This window comes from Hipposideros armiger, unplaced genomic scaffold, assembly GCF_001890085.2.
Source record: "Hipposideros armiger isolate ML-2016 unplaced genomic scaffold, ASM189008v1 scaffold_449, whole genome shotgun sequence".
Taxonomy (NCBI): Eukaryota; Metazoa; Chordata; class Mammalia; order Chiroptera; family Hipposideridae; genus Hipposideros; species Hipposideros armiger.
The window spans coordinates 1-16,378 of NW_017731799.1; the positions used below are offsets into that span (position 1 = coordinate 1).

At 39.4% G+C, this 16,378-nt stretch overlaps 1 protein-coding gene across 1 annotated transcript; it reads right to left on the reverse strand.

The window, feature by feature from the left end:
* Positions 1–22: 22 nt before the first annotated feature.
* Positions 23–4,463, reverse strand: FAM8A1 (family with sequence similarity 8 member A1). The gene is made up of 4 exons (XM_019665719.1): positions 3,656–4,463; positions 2,392–2,512; positions 668–791; positions 23–168 (listed from the first exon to the last, which is right to left on the reverse strand). Exons 1-4 carry the CDS (start codon positions 4,371–4,373, stop codon positions 25–27), a joined length of 1,107 nt encoding a protein of 368 aa, XP_019521264.1. The 5' UTR covers positions 4,374–4,463; the 3' UTR covers positions 23–24.
* Positions 4,464–16,378: the final 11,915 nt, after the last annotated feature.

A 16,378-nucleotide genomic window follows, 5' to 3' on the forward strand; every position in this document is an offset into this window, starting at 1 on the left:
AGTGGATTAAGCTAAGAAAAGAACTTACGTTGTAATGCTAACATTTGAGGAAGGAATCACTAAAACCCGACTTGGTGCAATAAGCACTGATGTATCACATGTCACAACTCGAAGCCCCAGCAGGAACTTTCCTGGGGTAGCTCCGCCTGCTCCCCAAATGCAAATTATCTAAGGAAAGAGGATAATTTAAAAATAACTTACTAGCTCAGCTATACCAATCTGAAAGGTAAGTTTTCCTGCCATATTATTCATGTTTTAAAATTTTCAAGTTGAAAGAATTTTACAGAATACTCAGGTTACTGAATGCATTTCTGCAAGTCTCTAACACCACCAAATGTCTACTGTAATATTTCTTGATGATCCCATTTTTTAGCAAGTTGTTTCTATGGAAAAATACATTTCAAGTTCCACAACCAATTTACAAGTATATTTTTGGACCACAAGAATGAAATATATTACAAAGAAATTATAACATTGTCTCCACTCAGAAAGTTTTTTTTTTAACTTCAAAAATGTTAATTAAAGAAAATTTGGGGGGGAAAACATAGAAAAACAGAGACATTTGACAAATACATGAAAAATGATACATTTTTGTTACTTTTTTGGCAGGCTGATAATCTAAAATTAGATAATTAAATATTAATATTTGCTGAAGTTAGTAGCTTACCTCATAGAAACAAACTAATAATCTGTATATAAGAGCCACAACCATCATTTTTTGCAAGTCTTCCATTGATGTGTCTTCATCTATTTCTTCTATTATATAATGCATAGCAAACTTAGAGATATCCCTACACAAAATAATAATTTTGGGTTATAAGAATTAGTTATCAGAGCAGTTGCATTAATTTTTTTCCATTAGTGTAAGTCATAACTTTAATTGAAATTCTAAACTAATCTTTAGGTTTCCAACCATCTAGTTTTCACAAAACATTCACCAGTTTATGCAACAAATAAGCAGGCACTTTACTAGAGCCCTGGAGATATAATGGTGAGCGAATTCAACATCGTCTCTACTTTCATGGAGATTCTAACCAATCAGGGAAAGCAGAACAATAAGTAATAATAAAGTGGGATATGAAATAGGAGACTATAGAGTATGTGACAGGAAACCATAATGTGCTACAGAAACACACACCAGGTACATTTAACTTGTTAAGGCTTCCCAGAAATTATATTTAAGCTGAGATTTGAAGGATGAAGTTAGCCAGACCAGTAAGGAACAAGTCAGAGATGGGGACTAACGAGAGAAAGCCTTGGAGCAAGAGTGTGATGGAAGCTGTTGTAAGCAGTTTGGTATGGCTCAAATATTAAGTATGACAGGTGATCATGATTAAGAAGGGCATCTGTTAAACCTCATGAAAACAAGACTATCCTGATAGCAATGAGAAACCACTGAAGGGTTTTAAGGCAGAAGAGCAGAATCAATTTATGATCTCTTTAGTTTTGTATCAGAAACTTGGATTGAGATAAAACAGGAGACTGAGATATCTGAAGTTTTGCTATAATCCAGGCAAGAGATGACAGTAACTGGACTAGGGAGAAGCAATGATGATGAAAAATGGTCTGACAGTGAAGAGGAAATGATCTGGGCTGAAGGCTATTCAGCATATTCAACAGATAGAAGGTACTTGATTGGAAATGTAGGGGCAGGAAAGGGAGGGATCACAGGAACAAACATTCAGGATCCTGGCAAGGGCCCTGAAATTTGACTACATGGGTTTGTATCTTGACTCTGTCACTTACTACCTTTGTAACTTTGTAAATTCTGGGCTTGTAAATCCAAATACCAATCTCTATAACGTGGAGGTATTAATCTCTACAGCTCATAGTGTCATAATGGTAACATTAAATAAGAACCCACATAAAGAGGTGAGTTCAATGCCTAGCATGTAGAAAGTACTTAGCAAGTGGTAATTGCTATTCTGATTACTAATCTGAAAGGATTATTTACATAAATGGATCACTTTGCAGTTCATTTGAGAATTCCCTGATAATATAAGTAATCCCATTTGGAAATGCCATCTAGGTGATTATAATAGTTCATCTTTACCAAAAGCTCTTTATTCCTAGTAAGAGGGAAATGAATTCCTGGCTTAAGAAAATAGTTAAATAAAATCAAACTAGGTTTGGAGGCTCCTTTTACCTACTTTTAGTAGGTGAGATTCCCACAGATCTTGCAAAATTTATTGAGTGTTTTTCTCTCTCTTGAAGTTATTTCTTAAACCCAACAAGGAAAAAAAGAAAACTGACAAAGCTCCTATAAAGAAGTCATGAGACTGGTCATCAATTATCCATATGGTCACTTGCAGGCATGAAGAAAACTTAATGAAACAAGATCTCTAGACAGTACACATTAAAACCTTTCTGCAAATGGCCTTATTCACTTACTTTATTCCACTGAGATGCATAATGCTTAAAACAATGGTAGCTTTTATAAAAAAGAGAATAAAGAAATCCACCATCTCTGCCATAAATCTGTGGGCCAAGGATGGAATAACATACTCTCTGCCTGTAAAAAAAAAAAAAAATGTTAGTAAAACTAATCACTTCACATAGGCCTGGGAACCCAAGCTAAGTAAATAAATGGAATGAATGTCAAGTCAAGGTACAAGGTGCTAATAATAAGAAAAAAAATTACAATCTTGCAACAATCACTGGCATTGACTCCACCAACAGTACATGTTATTAAAATATACTACTACACTATTTACAGAGTTTAAAGTTTGCTTTCACCTCCTTAATGTTTAAAAAATGATTTCACAGATAACTTGAAGATACTCGATGCATTTCACTAGGTACTCAAATGAGAATGCAGGGGATCATAAAAGCCTGTGACAGAATTAAATGTTTTTTAGTAAAACTCAAGGTTAAGTATAGACAATCAGTACCTCGTTCCTCACTTTACCTCCTATTTAGTTTGTCTTGCTTTCTATTAAATCTGCCGTCCTAAATTCTGAATGGGATCAAATTCAGAAACAACTAATTCTTGTCCCACACATCTGTGGCTGAATAAAGTAAAAAAAAAAAAAACTAATAAAAAGTGTAATGCAAAATATTCTAATTCCCATACAGAAGTAAACAGACAATATACAAGATCATTCAGCCAGGGTCCAGTCAAAAGTTCACAACTCCATTTGTATTCATGTAAATCTTTTATGTCCATCAGATTCAGTGTCCCTAATGTATGGGTAATATACAATTACATTAATCATATATCTTACAATATGTAGATAATATATAATAAATCCACGTCTGGATTATTTCCAGCATTACCAACCACCCTACCCCCACCCCACCATGGAGGTTTGCTATTTGAGAATTAAGCTTTGGATCTCATTCTCCAGAGCGTGGAAATCCTGAGGATGGCCTGAACAGCAGAGATTTCTTTACATGCAGAAATGACTAGTCTGTGGAGTAGGGAATCAATTCGGAACGCCAGGTCTAAAGGAAGAAGAAACTATAGCCTTTCTACATATACTTCTGAGGCCTGGGCAAACCACAGCTGAAGCACGCGGAGACACACCAGTCGGAGCAGCAGCAGTTACACGCGTAAAAAGCGCGCCTGTTCTACCCCCCACCCCGTCTTCCACCCTCTCCGGTAGTTCCCTGAAGACCCTTCTGCTCCGCCCAACTTCCCGATCGTGCTTCTCACCTGCCTGGCGCCCGTTCTCGCTCGGGGCTCGCGAAGGGGCGGCGGATCCCACTCGCGTCACTGGGGTTGCCTGGACGGATCCCTGCACTTGAGGAGCCCGGGGTCCCAGGCCCGTGACTGGAGCAGGGGTAGTGATGCCCGGAGCCGCTCCCGGGTCAGGTCCGGCGGCCGCGGCGCTCAGGAAGTAGAAGGGGTTGTAATAGCCCAGCTGGAGGGGCGCTGGCGCCGCGGCCTGGGGGGCAGCGGTGCCGCCGCCTGAGGGGTAACTGAGCGGGGATGGCTGGGGGCTACAGTAGGCTGGGAAGGCGGCCAGGCCGCTGTGCCAGGTGAGGTAGCCGCAGTAAGACTGCCACAGCCACTCGTGCACCTGCCGGGAGTACTCGCGGGCGCTCAGCCGCGCGGGCTTCTCACGCGGCGCCGCGGCCTCCGGCGCCTCGCAGCCCGCCGGCTCCTGCAGCTCCGCACCGGAGCCGGACGCCGCGTCCCCGGGCTTCCCAGGCTCGAGCTGTGGCTCCGACTCCTCGGCGGCGGCCGCGGTGGGCGCGAGGCCCGCGGCTGGGGGCCGGCCCGGGGACTGGGGTTCGGCCTGCGGCTCGTTCCAGGAATGCGGGGCGGCGGCGGCAGGAGGGCCTGTCAGAGAATGGACCGGGTCTTGGTCCCCTCTGCCGTCGCCCTGCCCGGGAGGGCGGCCTCGGGCCTCCTCCGGCCCCTCTGCCATAGTCACCGCAGCACCGCTCTGTCTTGTCACTGCTCCGTCTCCCTCCCCCACTGGCTCCTCCCCAACGGCCCCCGTCGCCACCACAGCAGCCACAGGCGTCAACAATCCACCACCGGAAGCGGAAGCCCCGCCCCGCAGGGCGGGGATAGGCGAGGCGGGGCGGGGCGGAGCGGAGTGGGGCGGGGAGGGAAGTGGGGCTGCAGGCCCAGGCGTAGGCTTGGGAGACCACCGGTCAGGTTGCTCCGAGGTCTTGGTTATGTGTCGTTGGGCCCAGACCGTCACGGTCTACTCAATCCTCACCTCTTAAGGTTTTAATGCAGTTTAAGGCTGGAGGCTTCTCCAGATAATCCCATGGGATGTGGACTCAGGCTGTGCCGGGAGAAATGGCTAATGGTGGAAGAGGATTTCCTAGAAAGGTCCCAGGGGTCAGCGCCACCTTTTCTATTACCGAGCCGCGATTGTTTTGCTCTCTGGGCACAGGGCTTGTTGCTTATTTCCGCTTGCATTCATTACAATTAACCTCAGCCATTTGTACTCAAGAAGATGATACAAGACATATCCCCTTAAGAGTTTATGAAATTAATAACCAAACTAAACAGGGACATAAGAGAGTGTGGCTCAGCTGCAGAGATTTTCATTGTAAGAGAAGGGAAGAGGGATTATGCTGATTTACGAGCTAGACTGTGACCTTATCTTAGAACTAACCTGTGTCCATAAAATCTTTCCACTGCTATAGACACTATCCTACTACTACAGCAAAACTGCCTTTCCTCAAACACAGTGTCTCAACCTTTGGTGCCTTTTATTTTGTGTTAAGACAAGTCTCGTTCATATCCCAGAGCTTTGGAGCCTTCTCTGAGTACCCCAGCCCAGGCATGATTTCCCCTTCTGAACTAAATATATATGGCACCTTATATATTTATATTTTAATATACTTTCCTATGTCCTTAAGTTGATTAAGTGACAGGAATGTGTATCCCCAGTACCATACAGAAGACCTACAGGGGCCACAAGTACTGTGTGTATACTTGTTAATAAGGATGCAATAAGGTTGCATCCTTATTGACTTTGACCTGGGAAATGTGAAAGGTGTAACTTTAGCCCTTAAAAAAACTAATGATTTGGTTAAAGGAAAAGACTTTGATGAAACACTTGAAGACCTATTTAAGACATAATATAAGTATAATATAAATTCAAAATAAGGGGAAGATCATGGTGGCCAATAGCTAGAAAGGTTACCCTTATAAATTTGGTTTTAAAATCAACTGGGAGGAAGTTGTAATGTTTAAACAAGTATTCCAAGTTTGGATGGCGGAGGCTGGAGAAGCAAGGAAAAATAAATGTAGATGGCATGGAACGAGTGTGAAATACTGTGTTTATTGGAGACATGGACTTTGTTTTGAATACCACTTGACTATATTGCATCTGGCACAGTGCCACCCACATAGTAGACGTTTAGATTAATCAGGACTCTTGGTTGCAACTGTCAGAAATCGAATTGCAACTGATTTAAGGGAGAAAAAAGTAAGTGAATTTATTGCATAACTAAAAAGTGCAGGACTAGTTTAGGTTTCAAGGATATCTGTTTACAGATAATCAAATGATAGCCTCAGGGATCACGTCTCTTTCTCTGACCTTGCCTTTAAGAAAAGTAAGAGTGTTTCTGTTTCAGTGATTAAAAAAAAAACCTAATTCTAACTGGCTTAAGGAAAAAAAAATTTTTTGCCTTATGTAACCAAATTCAGAGGTTCTACCGAATATAAGAAGGTTCAACAATAGGCATCTAATAGGCATTTCAAAAGAGAGAAGAGAGGCAAAATTCAGAGAAATAATGGCCAATAATTATTTTCTAGACTTGAAGAAAGATGACTCTTTAGATTGAAGAAGCACATCAAGTCTTGAGAAAATAACATACATTATGATGAATGTAAACAAAGAGAAAAATGTAGTGATCTTAATAGTAGCTGTTAAAACATGACCTACCTACAAAACAATGACATTTAGACTGGAAGCCAAATTTGCAAAAATAAAAATATATGCTGAAGATATTAGAATATATATAGTATTAAGGGGAAACTATTGACAACCTAGAAAATTATAATCCAGTAAATCATCATTCAAGAATGAGGATGTGGTATAATGCACCACTGCCAATCCAAACAACACACTGATCAACCTTAGACCCTTTCCATCACACTCAGCTAAGGATTGAAGTCTCAGGAATATAGAGAGTATCCATGAGTCAAAAATATAAATGGATTCTGGAAAGATGGCAGTACATGAATTTTGAATCTCCATGAATCCCCACATAAAAACAGAGTAGCTAGAGAAACCAAAAATGCATGGAACAACATTTACAACAAAAGTAGATGACAGATAACTCTACAAACGCCAAATACAAGAGGGTGGGATCAAGCCACAGATGCAAAACTTGTACAGTGCCAGTGTTGAAAAAATCATATCAAAACTGTAAAGGTATTGATAAAATAATATAAGACCTGAAGCAGAAAATTCAGAATAAGAAAAACTCAGAAACAAAGTCACAGAACTTGGGAAAGAATTAGAAATAAATGTGATTTCAGAAAAGAATGCTGAACAAGAAGAAACAATAGTAAACAAACACAATAGATAGTGCCCAAGGAGAACTAGAATTTGAAAATGAGATTTTCTTAAGTTAAAAAGAAATACAGAGACATAGAAATGACTTGTGACAAATGATAAATATTGAAAGTGGGCAAAGAAGATCCAACATATGGATAAAGAGTCTCTGATCTCTGATAAAGAAAATCAATTCAGCTAACAGAACAAATATAATACATTATAATCAAGAGAACATTTCCTGAAATAGAAAAAGAAATATATATACACATATATATATATATTTCATATGTATGTTCATATATATATGAAACCCCATATTGAAAGAGCATACTGTATATCTGAAAATATTGAAAATGAACAACAAGATGTATTCTAGTAAAATTACTAGACTTTACATTTTGAAAAGTGGTGATTTAGGCAAAAAAAAGTAATTTATGAGAGAAAGAATATTGGATTATCATAAGACTTCAGCATTAACACTTCATAGGAGAAGAAAATGGTGAAACATTTAAAATATTCAAAGAAAGAAAATGAGAACCAAGGACATTGTATACAGCAAAACTGACTGAAGTATAAAAACATAAACTAATTTGTTATCAAAATGAAAGAACTCAGTGTTATTCACTTGAGTTTCTCTTGTGTAATCTACTAGGAGAATGAAGCTCAGTGACTAAAATGACTGACAGACAATGACAGAAGGACAGCTGGTGAACATTAAATATGTAATTACATCTAGAACAAAGCTAAATGAAGGTTTGTTTCAGTCAGGGTCCAGTTAAGAGAGAAAAATCACAGTAGTTTGAACAGAGAACATTTACTGTAAAGACTTGTTCATGGAATTGGAGTAAAGGATGGTTAGCTAGCAAGAGGCAAAGAGAACTCCTACCACAAATAAATAGTAGATATAGGGAGAAGCCATCACTTCTGGGACTGAAATAAAGTGGACAAGGGCGAGCACCCCCACCTGCATCCAGCCCCTCATTTCTGGAAAGGTCATGGACTGTGGCTCACTGGTGGGCAAAGAAGTTCACTGAGATGTGGCCTCAGTGAAGAAATCTCTTTGGAGTGCTGGGAGAAACTATCCACATGGAGGTACCTTTATTTCAGAATTCACTGCAAAGTGCCCAGAAAATCCACTTACAGGAAGGTGCTTTGCCAGTAGCACACTATGAAACCATCCAAGAAACTGTACCGGGGGAAGCTGCCATGGGAAATTGCTGCTTGTTGCTGGCCACTGGGCACTGCTGAAAGGAGCCATGCAGCCTGCAGGAGCCCAAGGAGATAAGTCATGAGAATCAGAAAGAGAAGCCACTTCCTACTCCAATGGCACCCCCCCACCCCAGTGCCTTCTGTTAACAAAGCCTAATGTCAAACTGGCTGGGGCTGGAGTATTTACAGAGTTCGGTTTCATTATTGCAGAGCAAGTATAGATTTAGATCTATAAATATATATATATACTTTTAAAGCATCATAAAAAAGGATGGGACTCTGGAGTGCATCTGTATTCTTATTTTTATGTATAAGAGTACTAAATAACTTGCGGATTGTATGCGGAGATCTTTCACAAAAAGTACGCTTGTCATCATAGTTATGAGATTAATTTTAACTTCTTATTGGCATGGATGTGTTTTGTGGGTAAAATGTGAAATTTTTAAGAGGATGAACTCTTTCTTGCTATTTCAAATATCCTGGGTCTTTGATTAAGCAATAATGCCCCGTATGGGCAGGAAATACCATATCTCTCTTACAGTAATAGGGGGTTGTCGGACAACTGGGCGATTCTCGTTCTGTTATACCAAAGATTGAGAATAGGCATGAAATAATTACACAGCTTAGAGGGCAGCACATCTAAAAATGTGTTGTGCATTTATATACCACGGATGCCTGATCCCCACCCCAGAGGCTTCTAATGTAACTAGACGGGGGAATGGGCGTGTCATTCATAATTATTAAAATGTACCCAGGCAAATCAACTATGTTTACAGACTTACAATCATCATAATAATTGATCTTACACATAGGATCAACCGGGACTAACCACAGGGCTGGTAACCCGGCTCCCCATTTATACTAAGTGTAGGAAAGAAAAGTCTCTCCACATATCTAGTCACTGTTTCATTTCCATAATCAAGTTCTTGGGGTAGACTATGAGTAAAGTACCTGAGTCTAGCAGTAAAAAAGTGAAATAACAAAGAACTAAAATACTAGGACAATATAGGTTTATCATGGAGATTGGTGGGTATATAGGAATAGGACAAAGCGTTGACTAAAAAAATCGAACAGTCATTTCTTCGGTAAGTGAGAGGGGTGTGAGTTTGTGAGGGATTAAAAAAACAGGTATTTGTCGTGGGAGTAGAATTTCTAGAGTATGTATTATGAGATCACAAAGAGGAGATTCATATTAAACTGAGAAATGAAGCATCAGAAACAGAGTTTTACATACCCAAGCCTAAACTTATAGTGTTAGATGGCCGCAAGAGGGATAAATTTGGAAAAGTAGGGAGGGATGAGATTATTAAGGGATTTTGTCTTTTATAAGGGTGCTTGGGCTCTATCCTGTGGACAACAGAGGCTATTGAAGAGCTTTAATCAGAGAGATAAACCTGGTCAGATTTTTTTTTTCTTTTAGAAATATCTCTCTGGTAGCTATAGAAGATAGTTTGGAATACTGTTAATTCAGAGACAAGGACTCCAGTTGGGAGACTACAATCTAGATAAGATGAAGACAATCTGAACCAAGGCAGTAGCAATGGAGATATAAAAAGAGGAAGCATTGGGGTGAAATTAATGAAGCTCAATTTGTGAAATTTGGTGACTGAACGGATTTCGGGAGAAGGAGAGAAGCATCACACAGTCTCTGGCTTGGATGCTTGAGTGAGTGGACTGTGATGCCATTCATGGAAATGGAAGAAGGCAGAAAGAAGCACAAGACAGTAGAAGGAGGAACAGTAAGGTGCCCATGAGATGTCCAAGGGATACTGGCTGTTGAATATATTGAATCTGTGAAGATACAGATTGAGGAGTCATAAGCATACAAGTGATTCTTGGCTTGACAAGTAGATGGAAAATTCTATGAAATGAGAAGAAAAGAAAGCCAAGAAGAGAGGCTAAGGAAATACTGAAGAAGAGGAAAACGGAGGAGGAGGAGGAGGAGGAGGAGGAGGAAGAAGAAGAAGAAGAAAATAAGAAAGAATAGTGAGGTGGGAAGGAAAGTAGGACTAAGTAATAGACTTTCCATAAGAAAGGAAAACCATAAAGTGTCAAAATCACAAAGAAATCAAGAAAAGGGAAAACTGTGGTAGGCGTTTTTCTTTTTTGATTACCCTACGTCTTTTTTCCTCTTGTGGTAATAGCACCCCAACTTCCTCTTAGTGAATAATCCCTTTCTCAATATGTACAGTTGAGGTAGGACTGTCAGGGCCTTCTACTCTGCCACTACAAGCCATCGGGTGGGCATTTGACCTAAGCTCGGCCAGCTGGACATGCTTACTTGGAACTTGGAAACTTGAGCCAATTGATCAAGGGATGGTATAAATATAATGGCAGCAGAGATCCCTGATTAGACTTGATAATTTCTTGCTATCTACACTTCTGCCTTTAAGTTTAGAGGCTGCAATATCCTTCCAATAAATTCCTCTTAAGTGTAAGTTAGCAAGTGTTGGTTTATGATCTTTTCAACTAAAGAACCTTATCTGGATTCAGCCATTAAGAAGTTATTGATGGATTTGCCTGAGTAGTTTCATGGGGTGACGGGTGAAAGGCCGATTGAAGAGGGAATGGGAGGTGAAGAAGTAGGGATAATACTTGCATTCTGATCATCAAGGAGTTTGTTTTGGACAAAAAGGTGTTAGGAAAGTGGCTAATTATTTTTAGCCATGTTTGAATCCATGTCTCATTAGGACAACTGAAAAGAGCGTTCCTGAAAATTGGACAGCCATGAATCTGTTGTTTTAGTATTGATTTATCTAATTTTTATTGAGATTTACTTTATCAACATATTTCAACTATTCTTCCTAATAATATAAAGCAAAACCACCCTATGATGGCAAATTGCTCTTTAAAGTATCTACTTTAGAGTAAAGGTGTGTTTGATTTGATACATTGATAGAAAACAATTTGGAGAACAAAACAAAACAAAACAAAAACACCACCAGAGATTTTTTCTGAAAAGATGACCAATGCAAAAAATAAAAGATTAAATTGAAAAATAATTTGAATTTCATACTTTTAGAAACACACGTAAAGTATCTTTCCCTTCTCCAGACAAACAAGGAGTGAATTTCCATATGATGCTTTTCTGCCCTCCAGTGGTTGTTAAAAAGCATTAAGAAATTTATCATCTGCTTTTAAATATTTTGTATAAAGAATATATTTTCTTTATAACAGAAAATTTGATTTCTGGAATTTAAAGTGATTTATAAATGTATCAACATTTACAAGTGGCACATGTTATTTTTTAAAATGGACAGACCTCATGAAACAGCAGCGAACCTCATTATATAATGTCAGCTGACTTTAGGCAACCAGTAGGTGGAGGAGTTTCCAAAGCTAAGAACTCCACTATACTATCCAAACCCAATTTCAGAACCCAAGAACCTGAAAAATAATTGATCCAGTCTGCTCCAAACCAAAGACTTGACTAGCTTCAAGTTACACACACACACACACACACACACACACACACACACACACACACACACACACACAAAGTACCTATAAAATTGTGGTAAAAAGAAAGACTATTTTAGCTTAAGGTTAGATTTTACTTGTGAAATATGAGAATTGAGAGTAAAGTGAAAGCTTTTTATGTATGGATAGCTTGAGATAAAAAGCTAAAAATAAGTAGGGTGTATGAAGAAAACGATTATGACATATGACAGAGGAAAGAAGCTGAAAATAGAGCTCCCTGGTCAAATGTTAGCGTTATGAGGTACAGAAAGGTCAAGGGAAGGGAGGATGAACTTGGCTTTGATCCAGTCAGCAATAAAAAGCTATTATGAAAGACAAAGGACAAATATTTATAAAATATAAAGTGTTGGTACAAATGAGTGTGAAAAACACTGATTTGCCTCTGCCTGCTGCTCCGTTATTTATTTGCCCTGGAAGCAAGCAACCCAGAGGGAGAAGCCACAAAACCTCTTACGCACTCAGATAAATTTAGCCCTTATGTGCCTAACTCAAATTCGCCCTTTAGAATTTCATGCTTAGCTGTGGCACCCCTTTCCCAAACTTCATCCTGAACTCCCTCCAAGACAGAGTCAGCTAACCTAAGTGCTACTCTCTCTCCCCATGATTATTTACTTTATTTGCATAGTTTCCCTCATTATCATTATCTTAAAGTGGGACCCCACTACCAAGCCAATGTGGAGTTGTAAACATACAAGACATTAACTGAAACTTCAACTCAACTTCATCAAATTCCACTCTGTTCTTGGCCTCTCTCGTGGTCAAAAGAATGAAAAATTCCACAATTTTTGTTTTTTCTCCTCTCTCTCTCTCTCTCTCTCTCTCTCTCTCTCTCTCTCTCTCTCTATCTCTATCTCTATCTCTCTTTATTTTAAAAAATATTTTTATTAAAATGTAGCTAACAACAACATTATATTAGTTTCAGGGGCACACCATAGTTATTCAACTTTTGTATACCTGAAGAACTACTACCCATGATAAGTCCAGCAACCTTCTGGCACTGTACCATGCTATCACAATATTATTGACTATATTCCCTATGCTGTACATTACATCCCCATGACTTATTTGTTTTATACCTGGAGATTTAAACCTATTATTTTCCTTCACATTCTCCCCTCCTTTTTAAAATTTTCAATTATAGTTGACATTCAATATTATTTTATATAAATTTAGGTGTACAGCATAGTGGTTAGACATTTATATAATTTAAGAAGTGATCCCCCTGACTAGTCTAGTACCCACCTGGCACTATACATAGCTATTACCATATAATTGACTATATTCCTTAAGCTTTACTTTACATCCCCATGACTATTTTGTAACTATCAGTTTGTACCACTTATTCCCTTCACTTTTTACACCCTGCCCCCTAAAACCCTCCCATCCATCACTGCAACAAATCTAGTACAATATAACACCAAACATTGTTATTACGATATTATTGAGTATATTCCTTATGCTATATCCTACATCTCCATGATTGTTATATAACAACCAATTTGTACTTCTTTTTTTTTTTATTGTTAGTTTCAGGTGTACAGAACAATGCAATAGTTATCCTTTTCACCCTTTAGACGGAAGCAACCCCTCTCCCCCATCTACTGCCCTCCCACCCCCAATATCATACTTATCTATTACAATTCCATTGACTCCATTCCCACACTCTAGTCCATATCCCATGACAATATGTATATATAATTATAGTTGACATACAATGTTATTCAACATCAGCTTCAGAAATACTGTGTGGTGGTCAGGCCTCTACACCGACTATGAAGTGGTTTCCCTAACAAGACATGAGTCCATCTGGCCCCCTAAGAAATATTTACAACATTATTGATTATATTCCTCAGACTGTCTTTTCTATCACTGAGGCCATATTGTAGTTACCACTTTGTATTGTCTTGTTCCTGATTACAAAACCAAAGACAGTACAAAAAAGGAAAACTACAGGCCGATATCTCTGATGAACAATTTGTACTTCTTAATCCCTTCCCCTGTTTCACTCATCTCCAACCCCCCTCCCATCTGGCAACTATCAAAATGTTCTCTGTATCTATGAGTTTGTGTCTGTTTTGTTTGTTTATTTTATTCTTTAGATTCCACATATAAGCAAAATCTTATTGCATCTGTCTTTCTCTGTCTGACACTCCAGTCAGCACAATACTCTCCAGGTCCAATGATGCCGCAGCAAATGGCAAGAACCCATTCCCTTCCCTGACCGAACAATATTCCATTGTATATATGTACCATCTTCTCTTTATCCATTCATCCATGACAGACACCCAGGCTGCCTCGACATTGTGGCCATTGTAAGCAATGCTGTAGTGAACATATGGATGCACATGTCCCCTTGAAGTGGTGTTTGAGTTTCTTCAGATAAATACCCTGAAGTGGAAGTACTGGGCCCTTCTTTGTCTCTTGTTACAGCCTTTGTTTTAAAGTCTATTTTGTCTGGTATAAGTATTGCTACTCCAGCTTTTTTTGTTGTTGTTTTCATTTCCAATTTTTTGAAATATTTTTTTCTGTCCTCTTAATTTCAGTCTGTATCTTTCAATCTGAAGTGATTCTCTTGTAGGCAGCATATGTTCAGATGTTGTTTTCTCACCCATTCAGCCCTCTTATGTCTTTTGAGAGGAGCATTTAATCCATTTACACTTAAAGTAACTGTTGATAGATATGTAGCTATTGCCATTTTATCATTCATAATTTAGATTTTTTTTTCTGTCCTAAAGAAGTTTCTCTAACATTTCTTGTAATACTGGTTTGGTGATGATGACCTTCTTTAGCTTTTTCTTGTCTGGGAAGCTCTTCATTTCTCCTTCGATTCTAAATGATAGCTTTGCTGGGTAGAGTAATCTGGGCACTAGTACTCTGGGCTTGGGAGGCTGGTGTGAGGCTGGGGTCCCTCACTCCTCTGTGGGGAACCTCCACAGTGGATATATCCCTCCTGGTTCTCAACTGCCACACGGAGGTTTGGGGTTAGCGAGCTCTGCATTTCCATGCCCCCTACCAGTCTTGATGTGGCTTCTTTCTTATATCTTTAGTTATAAAACTTCCCTTCAGCCAGACTTCAGGTGGTTCTTCATGTTGATTGTTCTATAATTTAGTTGTAATTTTAGTGTGTTCATGGAAGAAAGCAGGCACAGTGTTTATCTACTCTATCCTGTTGGATCTCCCCTACATTTTCTCTCTTGTCATGTAATTGTTGTTGACCTGTACACTGTTTTCTAAATTTAATACCAAGGCTCATTTTATTCTTACTAACCAACCATGATAACTTATCTTCTTTTTATATAATAGGCTCCCCTGCACCCTCAATCAATTTTATGTACAATTTTATAGGCCATATCAAGTTTTTGCCTATCACACTAGAAAACTTACTAAAATTGAAGGCACCCAGTGTTGATGAGGTATGGAGAAATAGGTTCACTCACACAGTTTGTGCAAGTGTAGAATTGCACAAATTTTTATTTAGTTTTTTAAAGATTTTTATTGGGGAACTAGGGGGATGGGAACAATGCTGGGGAATTGGGAGAAGGGGAACAGACAAGTTGCTGTCGTTTTTGTTCTTCAGTCTAGTTGTGGAGGACGCCGCCTCACTGGCCCAAGTTGGCGCCATCATTGTGCTCTTTGGGTGAGGCACATCGGTCACCAGCCTCTGGACGGCCGCTCACTGCTGCTGCTGGCCACTCACGCTGGCTGCTGGCCACACACAGTAGCCCATGGCAACCCACTGCCACAGGGGCTGCAGCCTACACCGTCGCCAGCGACTCACGGCAGCCCAGCTCCAGGTTGAGCTGCTGTTCAGCATCCTAGCTGCAGAGGGCAGTATCACTGGCCCTCATATGTGGGATCCAAACCAGGGCCCTCTGGCGTCCCAAGCCAGTTCTTAACCATCGCGCCACTCCGCCGGTCCTGCACAAATGTTTTGAGGGACAATTTGGTAGCATCCACCAACATTCAAAATATCGGAGACTTGTGACTAATTAATTCCCCTTTTAGGACTCTATACTTCAGAAATATGAGCACTAGGATATAAAGATGCAAGTTGCCTATTTCCTGCAGCATTATTTGTCAATGCAAAACAATAAGAGCAAATGAGATAGCTATCAAAAAGTAAAATATTAGAAAACCGAATGATAGTATAACTTACCCATAAATCCGATAACTAGTTCTTTGAAGAAAAAAAGAATACACTACATAAAATTCTGGCAATGTTATTTAAGGAAAAGAGAAACTACAGCTATTGAACATTAAGAATGAGAAATAACATAATTCAAAATACTTAAACAATTAAAAAAATAAAAGTCTGATGTTCAACTTCATTCCAACAAACTAAAAAAATGCAGATGAAATGAATTATTTCCTAGAAAAATATGAATTGTCAAAATTGACTCAAGAAGAAAAAACCTAAAGACACTTATAACCACTGAAGAAATTTAAAATTCAACGAACTACTTATCAAATGGTTAATCTTTTAGTTATTTTATTTTAAGGATTTTTATTGGGGAATTGGGGAAAGGGAAAAGTGTTGGGGAACTGGGGAAGGGGAATAACCAAGTTGTTGTCCTTCAATCTTAGTTGTGGAGGGCGCAGCTAGCTCAGTTCCAAGTCCAGTCGCCATCTGGCCGCCCATCGGCAGCCTACGTCCACTCAGCTCAAGGTGTCATTTTCAATCTTAGTTGCAGGTGGGTGGAGACCACCATCCCATG

What these genes read in the sequence shown, in the direction of transcription:
- FAM8A1 (XM_019665719.1), bottom strand. Translation starts at nt 4,373, where the DNA reads ATGGCAGAGGGGCCGGAGGAGGCCCGAGGCCGCCCTCCCGGGCAGGGC. An exon ending in CGAGAACGGGCGCCAGGCAG is followed by an intron (nt 2,513 to 3,655) that starts GTGAGAAGCACG and finishes TTTTTTTTACAG; the next exon opens with GCAGAGAGTATGTTATTCCA. An exon ending in ATGCATCTCAGTGGAATAAA is followed by an intron (nt 792 to 2,391) that starts GTAAGTGAATAA and finishes TATTTTGTGTAG; the next exon opens with GGATATCTCTAAGTTTGCTA.